This window comes from Loxodonta africana, chromosome 23 (assembly GCF_030014295.1).
Source record: "Loxodonta africana isolate mLoxAfr1 chromosome 23, mLoxAfr1.hap2, whole genome shotgun sequence".
In the NCBI taxonomy this organism is placed as follows: Eukaryota; Metazoa; Chordata; class Mammalia; order Proboscidea; family Elephantidae; genus Loxodonta; species Loxodonta africana.
Genome location: NC_087364.1, coordinates 48,091,614 through 48,110,638, shown reverse-complemented (window position 1 = coordinate 48,110,638; position 19,025 = coordinate 48,091,614). Strand labels below are relative to the sequence as shown.

General features: G+C 39.9%; 1 protein-coding gene across 4 annotated transcripts in view; it reads left to right on the top strand.

Moving 5' to 3' along the window:
* TNIK (TRAF2 and NCK interacting kinase) overlaps positions 1-18,357 on the top strand; it is a 482,068-nt gene extending 463,711 nt beyond the window's left edge. For 3 of the 4 annotated variants that reach the window (XM_064275471.1, XM_064275469.1, XM_010596034.3), the window contains 5 exons: positions 9,118-9,218; positions 11,836-11,985; positions 14,165-14,324; positions 14,570-14,709; positions 16,900-18,357. In XM_064275471.1, coding sequence (XP_064131541.1) covers positions 9,118-9,218; positions 11,836-11,985; positions 14,165-14,324; positions 14,570-14,709; positions 16,900-16,983 — 635 coding nt within the window. In that variant the 3' untranslated portion in view covers positions 16,984-18,357. The remainder of the gene's footprint in view (positions 1-9,117; positions 9,219-11,835; positions 11,986-14,164; positions 14,325-14,569; positions 14,710-16,899) is intronic. The other variant, XM_064275470.1, reaches the window with a different exon arrangement.
* Positions 18,358-19,025: the final 668 nt, after the last annotated feature.

The window sequence follows — 19,025 nt, the reverse complement described above, 5'->3', positions numbered from 1 at the left end:
TGTGTAACTGAAAGCAGGATTGTTGGAGAGTTGATGAACAGCAAGTCCTTCAGAACTCAGTTCCCCCTGAGCAGTTAGACAGCTGACTTCCCCCCAGTGCAACAGAAGATGAAAGGTTGTCACAGCCCAGAGCAGGGATAGGAGGCCAGTCTGATGATGAGGATGATATGAATGTTTTCTTACTGAATTGTAAGGGCCCCATCCTTGCCAGAATTCTCCTTCCCCAACTCTGCCCAAAATGTTGGCAGCCTTGCTTATGCCCCTAGGCAAGAGATTGAAGGATTTGTCTTTGGAGAAACTGAATGGGTAGAAAGGAAAGGTCCCTAAATACTAACATTTGGAGTGTTGTGAAAAAACTTTGCTGCCTAACTACCCTAAGGTGAAGCCCAGCAGTGGATGAGCTCACCTCTACCAGACAGTATGGAAATCCACTGCTATAAAGGAGACCTAAACAGTCAGGAAGAAAGGACTTTAAAGGAAACAGTGATAATGAAGAGCAGAAGATAATTTAAAAATTAAAACAGAACCATAATAACTTCAGAGAGATTAGAGAAATTACTTTTTCCATAAAAAAATAATGTTATTATTGTTATTAGCTGGCATGCACAACAGGATTGGACCATTGTAATTGATAGGGTTTTCATTGGCTGATTTTCACATCTAGATCACCAGGCTTTTCTTCCTAGTCCATCTTAGTCTGAAAGCTCTGCTGGAACCTGTTCAGCATCTTAGAAACACACAAGCCTCCACTGACAGACTTGTGGTGACCATGTATGACGTGCATTGGCTGGGAATTCAACCTGGGTCTCCTCCGTGGAAGGCAAGAATTCTACCACTAAGCCACCACTGTCCTCTAAAATAATAGTAAGGGACTATTAAAAAAAAAAAAAAGGGCGATTGTGAGGGGAGGCATTCAGAGACCAAAAAAGAACACTTGGAAATTAAAAATATATTGACAAGAATAAAAAATTTAATAGAAGTGTTGGAAGATAAAATAAGGAAATACCCAGAAAGTAAAAAAGAAAAGGAGCAGATAAGAATATGAAAGGATCATTCCAAGTCATTTAAAATCTAAGTAACATGAGTTTTAATAAAAACAGAAATTATCAAAGAAATAGTACGAGAAAATTTCCTACAACTAAAGGTCTTGAAATCCCAGATTTAAAGGATTCACTGAGCACCTTGTATAGTGAATGAAAAAAAAGATCCACAGCAAGGCATATCAACATTTCAGTATAAACATTTCAGTACCCAGCAAATGAGAAGGCCCTTAAAGCTTCCAGATCATAAGTAAATAAATAAATAGTTTACTTAATGCAAACTCTAGTGTAATAGACCCAGAATCAGAATGACCTGGCCTAGGACTTCTCAGCAATAATACTAAAAGCTTAGAAGACAATGGAGCAAGGACTTCAAAATCCTAAGGGCAAAATGATTTTTATTAGGTATTACAAAATGGTAGGTATTTTATAACCTATCAAGTCATAAATCAATTATGAGTGCAGAGTAAAAATATATTCAGGGATGCAGGATATCAAAAAACTTATGATCCATACACTGTTTATCAGGAAACTGTTGGAGAATGTGTTCTGTCAAAATAAAGGAATAAACCTGGGGATCCAGGAAAGAATGAAGAAGATGCCCAGAATGATGGTGAAGGGAAACTCTGAGATGACAGCTTTGCCACAGACCTAGAGAGAAATCAGTCCCAAGCATAGTGGGAAAGGAGTCCCCGGATGGAACAAATGGTTAACATGCTTGACTGCTAACTGAAAGGTTGGAGGTTCAAGTCCACCCAGAGGTGCCTTGGAAGAAAGGCCTGGTGATATACTTCTGAAAAAAATCGGCCATTGAAAACCCTATGGAGCACAGTTCAACTCTGACACGATGGGTTTACCATAAGCCAGAATAGACTCAGGCAGCAACTGGTACTGGCACTATAGTGAGAGAATAGAGCATTCCAGAAGGAGTGCCTCCAGGAAAAATAAATTATAGTAATAGATTGCCTGCAGTGTTTGACTGTTTGTGTTTGCACTGAAGGGAGTTTACAGCATTCACAGAACGTTTACGCATGCTTACAGATAGATAGGGACATAGAAAATAAGGAAGTGGAAAAAAATGAGAGAAAACAAGAAAGGAAATGTAATCAGCTAATTTGAACACTAAATATTGATTTAACCAAAAACTGAAATTATAACTGTATTGGGGATGTTAGGGGTGAAGATGTGTGTGTGTGAGAGAAAAACAGATACAGAGCTGGAGAGAAAGGAATAATGTGAGACTATTTTTCATACCAGGAAGTCAGTAAATAATGTATAATACTGGAAAAAAAAAAAAAAAAAAAACAAGAAATAGCATTATCAACATGTTATTTAGAAGTATGGGGATAAGTTACAGAAAAAATAGTTGAAAGAGTTGCAAATGGTTCATAGGGAACAGAAATCAGGAGTGAGGCAAGGACTGCTGTTTTTCATTATAAGCCCATAGAACTATTTAACTTTTTGAAATATGCAAATATACCCACTGCCGTCAAGTCGATTCTGACTCATAGCGACCCTATAGGACAGAGTAGAGCTGCCCCATAGAGTTTCCAAGGAGCACCGGGTGGATTCGAATTGCCAACCTTTTGGTTAGCAGCCATATCTCTTAACCATTACGCCACCAGGGTTTCCTATGCACATATATAACATTAAAAACCCAAAGTTGATTTTTTAGAAAGTAAGAAAAACTGTTAAGGTTTTTCAAATGTCTGCTGGATAAATGTCATCATTTGACTCTAAGGAATAGACAATTAAGAAGTGACTGAGGAATTTAGAAATACTTGGTTCAAAGATGTCCATGATGTGATCTCAGAAAACCGGGTACATATTTGAAATAGTAATCAATCGAGTTGGTCCCATCGTGTATCCAGTCGTGTGTTGGCATGACAGAAGTTGGGAACTAATCAAGTGTGTTAAAAACAGAATGTGTAGACAGAAGGTGGGTACGTACTGACCTACAGGAGAACTCAGAGACAAAGAATTTAGTTGGTTTTCCTGGGTTCCCTGCCAAGAACTTTTATGTGTCGTATTCAGCTAACTAGAGAGGGTCTCTTCTAACAGCCTTTCCACCTCCCTTTTCCTCCAATTTCATGCCAATGACCTTCCCAGATACCTGGACACTAGGAAATGTTTTTCTAGACAGTGATCTCGAAGGTTCTGGTCCTTGAAAGGGTATGTCTCCCATTGTTTATTAATAACATATCATTTGGATTTTTAGAAACAAAAAAGTCCCTGTTCTTGCTATACAGACAATGGGACTTATTGATATGCATTTAAAGCAGCATTTAGAGAAAATAAACCTTTAACAACTGTAAACATATATCTACCACCCATCTGGCAGCTTGTCACGCTGTGGTGGCTTGTATGTGTTGCCTCAGTGCTGGAGTCTGTTCCACCAGTATTTCAAATACCAGCAGATTCACCATGGTGGACAGGTTTCAGTAGAACTCCCAGACTCAGACAGACTAGGAAAAAAGGTCTGGTGATCTGCTTCCAGTGAAAACCCTATGAATCTATCCCTATTCACAGGTAATGTGATCCTATATATAGAAAATCCCAGAGAAACCACAAGAAAGCTATTGGAACTAATAGAAGGATTCAGCAAAATGGCAGGATACAAGATCAACATATAAAAATCAGCTGGATTTCTCTACACTAACAAAGAGGACTCTGAAAAGGAAATCAAGAAACAAATACCATTTACAATAGCCCCTGAAAAGATAAAATACTTAGTAATAAACTAGGGACGTGAAAGACTTATACAAAGAAAACTACAAAACGCTACTTCAAGAAACCTTCATAAATGAAAAAACATACCATCCTCGTGGATAGGAAGACTTAACATTGTAAAAATGTCAATACTACCTAAAGCAATCTATAGATACAATACAATCCTGATTGAAATTCCAACAACATTCTTTAACGAGATGGAAAAACTAATCACCAAATTTATATGGAAAGGAAAGAGCCCCCAGGTAAGTAAAACATTACTAAAAAAGAAGAACAAAATAAGACGCCTCACACTACCCGATCTCAGAACCTACTATACAGCTACAATAGTCAAAACAGCCTGGCACTGGTACAACAACAGTCACGTATACCAATGGAGCAGAACTGAGAACCCAGAAATAAATCCATCTGCCGATGGACACCTCATCTTCAACAGAGGGTTAAAGTCCGTTAAGTGGGAGAGAGATAGTCTCTTCACCAAATGGTGCTGGCAGAACTGGATATCCATTTGCAGAAGAATGAAACAGGATCCATGCCTTACCCTATACACAAAAACTAACTCAAACTGGATCAAAGACCTAAGCGTAAAACCTGAAACAATAAAGTAAATAGAATATCAAGCATAACTAAAAATCCACAAACTCCAGAAGATAAACTAGGTAACTGGGACCTTCTTAAAAATAAATACTTATGCTCATCAAAAGACCAAGAGAGTAAAAGAGAACCTAACAAAACCAAAAACTGAATCCGCTGCCACCGAGCTGATTCGGACTCATAGCGACCTTATAGGACAGAGTAGAACTGCCCCATAAGGTTTCCAAGGAGCGCCTGGTGGTAGATTTGAACTGCAGACCTTTTGGTAAGCAGCCATACCTCTTAACCACTATACCACCAGGGTTTCCCAGAGGACCTACAGACTGGGAAAAAAAATTCTTTGGCAACAACATATCTGATAAAAGTTTAATCTCTAAAGTATACAGAAAATTTCAACAACTCAATGATAAAAAGATGAGCAACTCAATCACAAAATGGGCAAAGGACATGACAGACATTCAAGCAGCCAACAAATACATGAAACGATGCTCATGACCACTGGCCATTAAAAAAATTAGAGAGATGTAAATTAAAACCATGATGAAGTACCATCTCCCCTGCCAGAATGGCACTGATCAAAATTTCAGAAAACAATAAATGCTGGTGAAGTTGTGAGGACATTAGAACTTTCATACACTGCTGGTGAGAATGTAAAATGGCACAACCACTGTGGAAAACACTATGGTGCTTCTTTAAAAAGATATAAATAGAAATACCATATGATCCAGCAATCCCAAACCTAGGAATATATCCTAGAGAAATAAGAACTGTCACACAAGTAGACATATGCACACCCAAGTTCACTGCAGCATAATTCACAATAGCAAAAAGTTGGAAACAACCTAAGCACCCATCAACAGATGAATGGATAAACAAATTATGGTACATACGCACAATGGAATACTACGTAATGATAAAAAACAATGATAAATCCTGGAAACATCTCACAACACAGATCAATCTGCAGAGCATTATGCTGAGTGAAATAAGTCAATCACAAAAGGACAAATATTTTATGAGACCACTATTATAAAAACCCAAGAAAATGTTTACACACAAACAATCTTTGATGGTTACTAAAGAGGTGAGGGGTGGAAGGGAAATCACTAACTGGGTAGTATACAAGTATTTACTTAGATAAAGGGAAAGACAGTACACAAAATGGGGAAAGTCAGCACAACATGTCCAAGGTGAAGGAAGACACTGAGAGGAATGCAAGTAAAAAAAAGAGTCAACCACAGTAAATACTATAGCATATACAACTCTTAACAGCAGTAAAAACAAATGGTAACTTACAAGCAGATACATAAGCAGGTACGTGTACCAGATAGGGGAAGCAGGTGTGTAGGAGTATACCCACATACATATATAGGTTAGGCTGTGGATATTTTTGTATACAAAGGGGGCACAGTCATAGAAACTTCCTAGACACATCCAAACACCTTGAAGGGCCAAGTTACTGGGACTGAGGGCTAGGGACCATGGTCTCAGAAGACATCTAGGTCAATTGGCATAACATAGTTCATAAAGAAAATATTCTACATCCTACTTTGGTGAGTAGCTTTGGAGTCTTAAAAGCTTGTGACTGGCCATCTAGAATATGTCTATTGGTCCCATCCCGTCTGGAGCAAAGGAGAATGAAGAAAACCAAAGACACAAGGAAAATTTTAGTCCAAAGAATTAATGGACCGCATGAACCACAGCCTCCACGAGGCTGAGCCCAGAAAAATTAGATGATGCCCAGCTACCACCACTGACCACGCTGACAGAGATCACAATAGAGGGTCCCAGACACAGCAGGAGAAAAATGAACAACAAAATTCAAATTCACTAAAGACCAGACTTACTGGTCTGACAGAGACTGAAGAAACCGCCAAGGTTATGGCCCCCAGACACCCTTCTAACTCAGAACTGAAGCCACTTCCAAAATACACCTTTCAGCCAAAGATTAGACAGTCCTATAAAACAAACAATAACATACCTGAGGAAAAAGCTTCTTAGATCAATCAAGTATACAAGACCAAATGGGCATCACCTTCCCAAAAGCAAAGACAAGAAGACAGAAAGGGACAGGAGAACTAAACTAATGGAAACTGGGAGCTTGGAGTGGAAAGGAGGAGAGTGCTGATACGTTGCAGAGATTGTGACCAATGTCACGGCACAATTTGTGTACAAATTTTTGAACGAAAACTAATTTGCTCTGTAAACTTTTACCTAAAGCACAATAAAAAACAAAACAGCAACCAAAAAAACCTATGGATCACAACAGAATATTGTCCAGTGTAGTGCTGGAGTGCTGGAAGATGAGCCCTCTAGGTTGGAAGGCACTACACAATAGCCATGACAGTGGATTCAAGCGTATCAACAATCATGAAGGTGGCACAGGACCAGGCACCATTTTGTTCTATTATGTATAACATGAGTTGGTGCCAACTCAATGGCAACTAACAGCAACAACAATAACAACGTATATAATGGCCACAGTCTATCTGTACTGCTCCCTGGTCCTAACATAGCGCCAGGCACAGAGAAAGCAGTTAGGAAGTATTTGTTAAAGGAACGCATATTCAAAGGATGCAGCATTATTCACAAACCAGACCACAGTGGGGGGTGTTCTTCCATAGCCAGCTGGTGAGATACACAAGCTAATATCTGCTCCACTGTACATTTTTGTTTGGAAATCAGAATTACTTGATAGTTTCTAAAGGGATACCCTGGAATTATAATTTTCTGTTATCTTCAATCTCAATTATGTAGCAAAGTGTAAAATACACATCCCATTCATTCCCATACCAAGTAGAATTCAAATTCATATACGCATTTGACTTTCTTTTGGAGAAAGTGGACTGCTTTCTTTGAGAATAGGCCTTGTTTTCAGAGCAAAGCAATGTAATTAAGTGTGATTACAGAAATCATTTTAAAAATGTTTCAAAACATTTTTCTGTTAAACCTTTTAGAAGTTCCTTTGACTGTTTTACCTTCATTTATTATTTAGCATTTGTTAGTCCAGAAATGTCTAATGATCAAATTCCGTATGTATAAACTAATGATATTACAGAGCTGTGAAATTCATTGCAGGAAATAATGTCAAATTTCTGAATGTTCCCTCTTGCATATACCTAACATTTGGTTTTCCAAAACGTCACGTTGCAGTGGTCCTATTTGACCTCCAAATCTACCATTAGCTCAGCCATCATTGCTGGCCTCTTTCTTCTAATCCTTGCTGTCTGTTTTCATTGTCCCCACATTGGTAGGCTGACCTCTGTCCACGCATGCAAAATGAAATGGAACCAGAGAGCAGTATCTAATAATTATCTCTCAGAAAATTGAGACCAGCTTAATTTTCAGAAACAGCTTTTGGCTCAGTATCCAAATAACCGCTTGCAGTCTCCATCTTGCTTTCCCTGTGGATCCAGCTAAGACGATGCTGGTGTCTCCTTGTAGCACATGCGTATTTCCAGCACACTCAAACTCCTATGACATTTTAAAAATATAAAATGAGAATAAAACAGACAAGCAAACTGTATATCCAAGAGTCATTTAAGATATTTCTCTTAGCCCAGATGTACTTAGGTAAGTTTTTATTTTCAAGGCTATTTTGAATTTTAATTGTGACTCTTTTCCTGGGTTTCAGATGAGGTCAGAGGATAGTTTCCTAAAGCATTTGTGTTGTGAAAAGCTAGAAAGGAGAGAACTGGAAATTTAATACTTCATCTAAGTATATTAAAATCTTTCCTACCCAATTTCTCCAGTACACAGAACATTCTGATTGTTCAGATATTTTATGAAGAAAATGATTTTGTGGATTACAAATTTTCTAAGAAGTAGAATCTGTAGTTTAATAGTGGAAGACCCAGAAATCACTTAAAGGATTCTGTAGTCTTCCACAGTCTTCCATATAAATATTGGTCATGATCATATCAAAAGCACACAGGCCATGGTAATCAATAGAAAGCCAGAAAACAAGGTCTATTCTTTCTTTCATCTATTCATAAACATTTATTGAGTACTTCTTTGTGTAAGGCAAAACCATGGTAGGTACTCAGTCATTATACCAAGTATCTGTCCACTGAATTTAAGATGCCTAAGTTTTCATCGGAGTCCTGGTGGCGCAGTGCTTAAGAGCTCAGCTGCTAACCAAAAGGCCAGCAATTCAAATCCACTAACCACTTCTTGGAAACCCTATGGGTCAGTTCTACTCTGTCCTGTAGGGTCACTATGAGTCAGAATTTCCTCGACAGCAATGGGTTTGGTTTTTTAGAATATCCCATCTTCCTGCAGAATAAAAGGATTGTCAACATTTGTGATGCCCTTAAAAATAAGGCCATTAACAGAACCCAGGGCTCCTAACACTATATCTTCCATTAGAAGCATAAACAAGCAATTATTTCACTTAATAATTGGAATCCAAATCTGAATAATGTCTGTATCTATTTGCTAATTTTTCTACCACCTTGCCTACCAGCTCTCAAGTACTTACATGTGGGTGAACATAAAAGGCAGGCATGCTCACATGGAGATAGATTATTATTACTAATGGATACTGAAGGAAGTTAAGTCTGTTTCCATGAGAAAATTCTACAGCAGGAGCATCACCTCAATTTTGGTTTTATGTATGTATTTGTATGTGTGTATATATATGTAATTACAGTTATATATATAAATTACATGTATTTACATATTACAGCTTATACATTTCTTTAAAAACTTGAATAAATAGATGTACTTTTAAATTTATAATTTTTTATTACAGTTAAATATGAAAGGATCAAATTCTTGGTGATTGCCTTAAAGAATGCTGTGGAGATATACGCTTGGGCACCAAAACCATATCATAAGTTCATGGCATTTAAGGTAAGCAGGCATGTGATTACCTAAAAAGCAGTTTTCCGTAGATAACAAGGTGATCTGTCCATCTGGCACAAAGACCGATACCAATTTTCCTATTTTAAAAGTACAGATACTCTTGGCTTTATTATTTCAAAAGTGAAGACTAAGTGTATTTAAAATGCTATAAAATTAGTTCAGTGAAAACTTGGGCATGCCCTCCTGCCTTGCAGGTCTGGGAATCATCACCTCCCGGTGACATTTAGGATGGAATGGTGACTGGATAAAACACTGTGCTATCACGCAGTAACACCAAGTGTGAAGTCACCTAACTAGGACACAGTCTGATACATTGTCTGAAAAAGGCAGACCAACAGCAGCACTGAATCTCAAGGTCGAACTGAATATCTAAATCTCATAGTCCTCATAAGCCTTTCTGGGTAAAGTCCCTAAAACTCAATTGATGCTTATATTCCCATTGCTGTTGGACTTCTCTGAAATGAATACTGACTGCAGTAACTTTATGGAAATGACCTAGTTTCTTGACATTACTCAATTTTGGTTGCCTTTTCATTTTTGACCTGGGCTGAGTCTGTACCCATTATGGTGAAATTGATCAATCATGAGATTCAGCAGGATAGGAATAGGCTAGTCTCATCACCCAGTCCGTGAAGGCTGACCCCAAAGTGCTAGGTGGACCAGTACGTGCAGGCATGCTGATGTGTGCAGAGCCGCATAGCCTTCCAGGGCTGATGTGAATTTATGTCCTGTTCTATGTCTCTCTTTCTGTATCTTATTGGCCCTCGCTTTTTTCTGTCCACCTTTGTGACTATTATCTGCCTTTATTTATTCTGTCCTGCCACGTATGCCACGCAAGGGTAGAAGCTACCTTGGGAACATTATGTAGCCTCTCTTCGGGGCTGAGTCACCCAACTTTTAAACTGTGCCCTTAGTGCAAGTGACTCATTTGTGATGTGCTCAAGAAGATAGACTCGCCAGTGGCAATGGGCTCTCCTCCATAACCCCACTTTTATGGAGAGATATTTTTGGAATGCATTAGGTTTGTAATAACCAAGAACACTTAAGGGATGACTCCTTAAAAGCTAAAGTGGTGCTGCTGTTCTGCCAAAACCTGTCTACGCAAAAGCCTTTCAAATCAAGACCCCATTCCCCTTCCGGTTCTGGTGTTACTGCCATCAGTATAATAGCCAAAGTGAATGGGAGAGTGTAAAATGCTCTGTGCAGCAGTCCAGACCCAGCCTGGGAAAGGAAGAGCAAAGGCCAAGACCTGGACAGGAAAGGCTGGACCTGGCAGGGGGTCAAGGCCTCCCCTAGGACAAGGACAAGAGATCAGTGGTTCCCATGCTATGAGAATGATGTTAGGAAAGAAAAGGAGAGGAAAGTCTGTTAGGTGGCAGTGGCATTATGGCCAAGGCATGTGTGGTTATACAAATTCTCTCTTGGCTTGCAATACCCAATAAACATAGAGTGTGAGTCAACAATGGTAAAGGAAAGCAGAGGAACACTGGACAGCTAGTTGGAGTCTGGACCTCAGATTCCAACACACAAAACCTTAATAAGCTTGGCTGCGGCTTTCTTTTTTCCTGTTTAGTTAAACCCAAGTAGCCAACACAAGCTTGAGACTTGTGATGTTCCACCCACACCTCACCGAAAACCCAACTCTCAGATTCAACATTGAGTTTAGAGAAAGCACCAATCTGACTTCCTATCACTCACTGAAGGAAAATCATAACCAGGCCACACCCATTATCCTGAACAGGCTTAGCACAGGACCAGCCTCAGCTGCCCACCCCAGGCTCTTTCAAAAGGACAGCAGCCATGGATGACCCTGGCTGCCACATGGGAGTGAGAGGGGCCAGAGAGGTTTCCATGGCTTTTCCAGAGGGAAAAGGCTAGAAATAGGAAAGAACAGTAGTACCCAGGTACCAGTTTTTTTAATGTATGATGAATGATGCCAGCCGCTATCAAAATCGACAACTCTAAACCAACTTCTCTACCCTGGAGGTGAAGGGGTAAAGAAAAGGGCACTATGGGTGCTAGGATCTACCTCTGAGAGCCAGAATATGAATAGACCTAAAATGGGAAGAGAAATCTCCTAGCTTTTTAATTTAAATCGGAGGTTCTGACAGGGATCACAATAGAAAGTCCCAGACAGTAGAACAAAATTCTAACTCAAAAAGAAAGACCAGACTTTCTGGCCTGACAGAGACTGGAGAAACCCTGAGAGTATGGCCCCCAGACACACTTGCAGCTCAGTAATGAAGTCACTCTTAAGGTTCACCCTTCAGCCAAAGATTGGTCAGGCCCATAAAACAAAACGAGACTAAAGGGGCACACCAGCCCTGGAGCAAGGACTAGAAGGCAGGAGGGAACAGGAAAGCTGGTAATAGGGAACCCAAGGTTGAGAAGGGGGAGTGTTGACATGTCATGGGGTTGTTACCTAGTGTCATAAAACAATATGTGGACTATCCGTTTAATGAGAAACTAGTTTGTTCTGTAAACCTTCATCTAAAGTAAATTAAAAAAAAAAGAGATTAACTTTCCACCAGCCAGTGGCCAAAGGAAAGAATTATTAAGATAACCTCTTTGGATAATGTGGATACTGATGTGGTGATTTTTAAAGTCTTTTGCAGATCTCCAGCACAAGCCTCTGCTTGTTGATCTCACGGTAGAAGAAGGTCAAAGATTAAAGGTTATTTTTGGTTCACACACTGGTTTCCATGTAATTGATGTTGATTCAGGAAACTCTTATGATATCTACATACCATCTCATGTAAGTTCTTGAAAGCAGAACATCAAGGGCTGTCTGTTAACGGCCTGCATGCAGAAAGAATTTTTAGTAGAAGTTATGTTAACTTTTACAATCAGTGAAGCAGGTGAACTTCTGACCTTCACTGGAAAAGAGCCCTGGTGGCACAGTGATTAAGCACTCAGCTGCTAACCTAAAGGTCATTAGTTGGGACCCACCAGCCAATCCACGGGAGAAAGATGTGGTAGTCTGCTTCCATAGATTTACAGCCTTGGAAACCCTATAAGGCTGTTCTACTCTGTCCTATAGGGTGGCTATGTGTCAACATCAGCTCGACAGCAATGTGTTTGGGTTTTTGTTTGTTTGTTGTTGTTTTTGTATTTTTTTGTTTAAGTGGATAGAATGCTTTTAATAAGTAAGATAGGTAAATTTAACTCATTTTTATCACTGCCTAAAACTGAGTAACACGTGACATTAGAAATTATTTGGCATTTACTCTCCATTTGTCTCTCTGGACATTTAATTAAAATACATAGGATGTTTTTTCTTCAAGGGCATAGATTTGGTGTTTTAAGCAGACTTCTTATTTTTAATATCTGAAACAAGACTGGTTCTTCTGATGTGGGTGAAGGCCAATAGTCAGGTACTAATTTCTTGGGGAAAATCCTTTTTCTGCTATTTCTAGTTCTTCTGTTCAACTTGAGGGCCATGTTGGGTAGTGGATTCAGACACACTGGAGCTCATATCATGTATCAGCTTTGCAGTTTGGACACATTAGTTAGTTTCTCCAACCCTCAGCTTTCACATCTGTAAAATGAGGATAAAAGGACCTATCTCATAGGCTTATTGTCACAATTAAATGAGATAATGAATCTAAAGTGATTGGCACAGAGCCCTAGGAATCGGAGCCCTCCTTATTAATAGTATAGTACTAACATTACCGTACTGGCCAGTTGCCTAAAATGTGGCTTTTCAAGGGAAACACTGCACATGGATTCACTTAGTAGGGTTGTTGTGATGTCAGATTTGTGTCCTATATGTAATCCCATGGCTAACATACAGTAGAAACTGTTTTCAGGAAAATCTGACACCTAGTCTGTTTCTGACTGATATTTCAAGAGTTTAAAGATCTTACTTCAAAGCACAATAATTCAAAAAAGTTATTTTAGTTCATTACATACACACTCGCAATTGTCATTCAGAGCTGCATTACAGCTCTTGTGCATGCCCCTGCACCCAAGGTCTCATGGCTCCTGTCCTCAGTGAGACAGCTGGGGCATCACTGGGATCCTTGGTGACCCTCTTATACTTGCCCATGAAGCACGCACTGGGCTGCCATGATGTTCTCAACCAGTGACTTGCATTCCAGGAGATCATGGCAGCCCCACCCCTTTACCTAGAACAAGTCAATCCACATTTATTGCCACAGTGTTTGTTTTTAATGAGTAATCATTTTTTTTTTAATTTTTTTTCTACACAAGCCATTAATTTGGATTATTCTGACACCCAGATAAGCAGTCTGTGTTATGTGCTCATAGCCCATTTGGTAAGCTTACATCTTGGGCATTTAGGCTGTTTCCATCAGATTCAGCTGGCTTGCATTCCCTCATCTTTTTAGAAGGAGCTTATTCTAATGAAAAACACATGAAACTCACTGCCAGCGAGACATGGGTTCGAATCCCAATTCTGTCACCAAATACTAGTGCAGCTTTAGTCTCATCACCTAACCCCTCTAAAATGTGCTTTCCTCATTTGTAAATGAAGTCTATGTGGGGTGCAGGGCGCTGTTGTAAGGACTGGAAATTCGTAAAGGACCTAGCCAGCAATTGGCACATAGTGGGTGCTCCATGGAAACCCCTGGTGGTGTAGTGGTTAAGTGCTACGGCTGCTAACAAAAGTCGCCATGAGTCAGAATCGACTCATTGACAACAGGTTTGTTTGTGTGTTTTAGGTGCACCCTGGTTGTTGTTGTTGTTGTGTAGGAGCAGGTAAATTGTGTTCTCGACCTGGTGACCAAGTTTGTGTTTACCATAGTATTTGACAGATCAGTGGTCAAATTAAGCAAAGGAGATTTCAGTCTCTAGAAAGAAAATTAAAAAAAATTTTTTAATAACTTTTTTTTTCTCCAGTTCTTAGAGATAAATATTCAAGGTGTTGTCTTATTTTAAAAAAGAATAACGCCTGGCCTTTCTTTGTCTTCTAGATTCAGGGCAATATCACTCCTCATGCAATTGTCATCTTGCCTAAAACAGATGGAATGGAAATGCTTGTTTGCTATGAGGATGAGGGGGTGTATGTAAACACCTACGGCCGGATAACTAAGGATGTGGTGCTCCAATGGGGAGAAATGCCCACGTCTGTGGGTAGGTTAACCATTCCTTATCTCCTTCAGCAGTTACACCCCCCAAATGAAACGAAAGCCAAGAAATGTGAAACAACCATTTGAATTCCACAAAAAAAAAAAAAGTCTGTGACTAACACTTGTAAGACTTGCTTTGTCCATTTATCTCAAATCGTTTGTCATTTTTGTGGTTAAGATGTGAACAGATGCTGTGAGTTATTGCCCATCTAATGTTTTTAATGCAGTTTTGGAAATTCCTTTTGACAGCCTACATTCATTCCAATCAGATAATGGGCTGGGGCGAGAAAGCTATTGAGATCCGGTCAGTGGAAACAGGACATTTGGATGGCGTATTTATGCATAAGCGAGCTCAAAGGTTAAAGTTTCTTTGTGAAAGAAATGATAAGGTAAATCCGTTTCAACATTTGCATTAGTGTTTGCATTTTAAGAGACCACCAGGTACCTGTGAAACCTTCATTTTCCTTTATACTGATTTGAGTCACATCTGTGTTAAACAATATTATCTTCAAATGGCATTATTTGGTTTGATTCATGTGAGCACTCAAAATATCTTATTCACATATCAAAAAAGACATAAGAACATCTTAAAATTTATGTAAACTCTTAGTAACTTTTGTGGCCTGTGAGCCCCGTGATAACTCAGCAGATACCCTAAATTCTACTAAGCTCTTAGAAAGTTGGCCCGGTATTAATCACCTCACAGTGGGTCAGCTTTATACTTCCACTTTTAGACATTTCACAAAGTCACTATCGGGACCTAATCCATCACATTATCTTCACCTTTAAATGTAAAACATTTGATATGTAGTAATATAAACTTTTAAAAAATGTCACCCATTCCTTAAGGAATGCACAATCACAAACTCAACTAGTGCCATCTCCTGTGTCATCCCAGCCATGTTTCTCTGAAGTGTCACAGGGGGACTGTCTTCCAGGGAAATCAGCTTTGTCCATCTGGCATGATTAGCTACCACAGAAGGGTATTCTGCAGCAGTGCCAGTTCCACCTTACCTTCCCTGTAGAGTAACCCAGAGCTTTTAATAGCTAAGCTGTACTGCATTTGTGAATTCACCCTTTTTGACTATCACCAACGTAGAAATGCTTTCCCAAAGGAGCGGACATAAACACGTAGAAAAGAACATGATGGCTTGAACAGTTGTACATCTGTATTTGCCCACCCTTGTTCCCCAGGGGCCAGTCTGGTCTCAGTCCAACCCTGAAGGTATGGGGCTAGACTAGATTTGACCCTGGTGGCCAACAACTCTGACTAGGTGTGATCTGGGTGGACAACAGCTGGGGGTGGCAAGGATGGTTCCAGGGCCATACCAGAATATGCCAGAAAACAGGCCTGAGCCTTAGTAACACTCCAGTATCTACCCAGTCTCTTTGGCTATCATAAAACTAAGATTGATCTGGCATGGACCCCCACACTCAGGTTCATTGAAGATGACAGGCCTGTCCCGAGCTGTGTTTACACCCTCAGGAGTAAGCTGGGACCACAGCAACAACTGGGGCCCAAGGTTTTAGAGACCAGGACACACAACCTGGAGGGTGCAGCAGCCCTTCTTTCCTTCTTTGTGGCTTTCCATGGGTCCTCTCTGTGCTTCCCCATTTTGGTTCGTTGACCCCGACAGTAGCTTTACTTTCATACGTAGCATTCGCTGAACGACAAGCAGTTCCACAGAACTTCCGAAGGAGCTGTTGAAAGAGACGGCATTCTTCTGAAGAAGCTGTGGAAATGAAGTAGCAGAGACATTATACTAGTGACAAAAGCAAACGCCTTGGACCAAAGTTAGGTGTTAACTGACTGAAGGGCTAGGCCACACCCAGAATATTATTCTCCTGGGGCAGTGGTTCATTAACACTCAGCTCAAGCAAGCAGTAACCTACATTTTGCTCACTTCTCTCAACTCTAATAAATTGATTTAACAGACTCAGACCTAATGGACTGTGGTTCCCTTATCTCATTTGCCCTAGGATAGGCCGGAGTCAGCAGAGAAGCCAAGCGTTAACTCTTGAAATATCAGAGTCAATAGGCATTAAACACTTTACCCTATTTGACCACAAACATCTCTTTTTTTTTTTTTAATAAATTGGAAACTAAAGTTGTACAGTAGTCAGTAGGCCCAGAATTCTCCCCTTGACTTCAGGAATTTGAAAGTATTCTCTTCAGTCTCAAAGTCTGCCCTCTTGCCATTATAGGGAGAGAAGGGGAACCTCTGTGCCTTTCCAGAAATTAACAAAGGGCTTGTTCTGTCCTAGGCCACAAATAGCACATTATCCTAGCACTAAACTCCCTTTTAAAATGTGAGTACCCAAAGGGATTTTGTGAATCAAGATGTTGCCCCATCAGTGTCCCTGAAGGCCAGTACCACACTCAGTAACGATAATAACCATAGTGATAAAGGCAGGAGTGTTTACATAGGATGCGCTATACCAAAAGGTACTTTCTTAAACACCAGCCATTAAGTTGTAAGAGTTGATACATGGCAAGGCTAGGACATGTGAAAGAAAATGGATGGACGGTTGAAGAAGAAAAAATGCAGTTGAACTAATTTCTTTTTAATTTCAAACAGGTATTTTTTGCATCCGTGCGATCTGGAGGAAGTAGCCAAGTGTTTTTCATGACCCTCAACAGAAATTCCATGATGAACTGGTAACAGAAGAGCACTTGGCACTTATCTTCATGGCGTTATTTCTAATTTAAAAGAACATAACTCATGTGGACTTATGCCAGTCTAGAGGCAGAATCAGAAGGCTTGGTTGAACATACCACTTTCCCCTTTCCTCTCCCTCCACCCCTCCCAGTACAGTCCATCTTTCAGTATTGCAGCCTGTTTGAGAAAGAGAGAAAAAGTGGCAGCAATTTCCAGGAGAGTCCCAAGAACACTGCATTGTCTGTGGATAAAGATGGACATGTGCCCTTCGGAGTTAGGGATAGAAACTTACTGTGTGCTCTTATGATTAAGTTGTGTTTTGGTGGGTTTTGAGTTTTTTACCTTTTTCTTTACCCCCATACTTTGTAAGAATGGGGAGAGAAAGCATACTGAGAAAACAAGTTTGTTTTTAATTCTGTCTGCCTGCTAGCTTTAAGTATATGGTATGTTGTAAAATCTCCAATTTCAAATGGTGAGAGACAGCACAATAAATGTACCTTACCTGCTCACACTGAAGGCCATAACTGCATAGTGAGGTAATTTTACAATTCTTTTTGCCTTCACCAACCCAAAAGGTTGCTTTTTGATAGCAACTGGCTAATGAATTTTTAAAAGAGAAGAAAAATACTAGTTTTCCCCTCTTTTGGGAAATAGATTTTAAATGGCTAAACTACTAGCCTTAGACTAATAAAATCAATTACCATTTTTGTGAGTCTGACAGGCCATATTCCTATATGGCCCTCTACAGGGTGGAGTGCATTGAATGGGATAGTAGTGCCATTGAGTTGACTTGGCTCTACCAACTGAGGGACTCCATAACACAACTGTCCCTCAGTCAGCAGATCAGGGCAAAAGATGGGATGGCAGATGGGGTCAGGCAGAAGGAGCTCTGGGAAACAAGCTAATATATATACTTTTTTTTTTTTTTTTAATGCACAAAGCCTCTATGGCTAAGAGGTCACATGGTTTGAGCTTCATTAGGACTGAGACTTTGTGGAATTCTGCCTGGGAGTTGAGGAGTAGGTGACATCCAGGCTCTGGTCATTCCCATCTCTCTCCTGAGGGTGCCACTTTCTCAAGATGAAAACTGTGACTGAAAAAAAAAATGAATAATAAATGTTTCTGAGCTGCCTGTGTTCTCTCTGGGTTGGTGAGAGAAGGGACTAGACTACTGAGCCTGCATGAGACACAGCAGGCATCGCTGGTTCGGATTTTATAGAACTTGAAAGCAAGGCGTTGGCCAAAATGCTAAGACCCTAATCATTTTACCTTCCTCCAAATTACCCAACATACGGTAAACAACATTTGTGCAGAAATATGTATGTATTTAGTTCAGGTTGACTTGTGTCCTATAAACTCTTACTCAGATGATTTGAACTTCTACGTGACTGTCTGGGATTTTTTTTCCAAAGCTACAAGCATGGCCGCCTGTGATATCAAGGTGTTGCAAAATGATATCTGTGTTGCGCTTCCTGTTTTAACCTACCTCGTTTTGTTTGTTTTTGTTTCACTGTTCATCACAGCAGTGTTATCTCCAGGAGACATATAGAGAGCTCAACCGGCAATCTCAGGTGTATTTAGTATTTTTCAAACGAAACAGTGGTTGACCAAATTGTTCTTAAAAAATGAAAAATACCAACAACAACAAAACCTAATGTGGCTTGTTTCTGGAGAACCATATGATTACTGCAAACAGATCTAAAAAAAGAAAATCTATGATCCTACTTATTTTGCCTGAATATGTGAGCAGCTGATGTACTATTAATGAGAACGAAATCCACATTAGGGAATGGAGCCATTTCAATCTGGTGATTTGGGTGAGGGGAGAAGGAAAGAGGGAGTCTTCTGGCTTCTGGATTAGATACTCATGCCCCTCCCGTAGAGGTGGTTTGTCACTTGCATTTATTTTAAGCAGGTAACATACAGGAATGGAATTGAGGATTATCTTCAGGCAGTCACCAAGATGTCCTCATCATGGTCCCTTTAGCTCTCAAAAGCAATGAAATCCTCCCGTTCTCATTTTTACTGCTTGGTTGTGCTGCTGA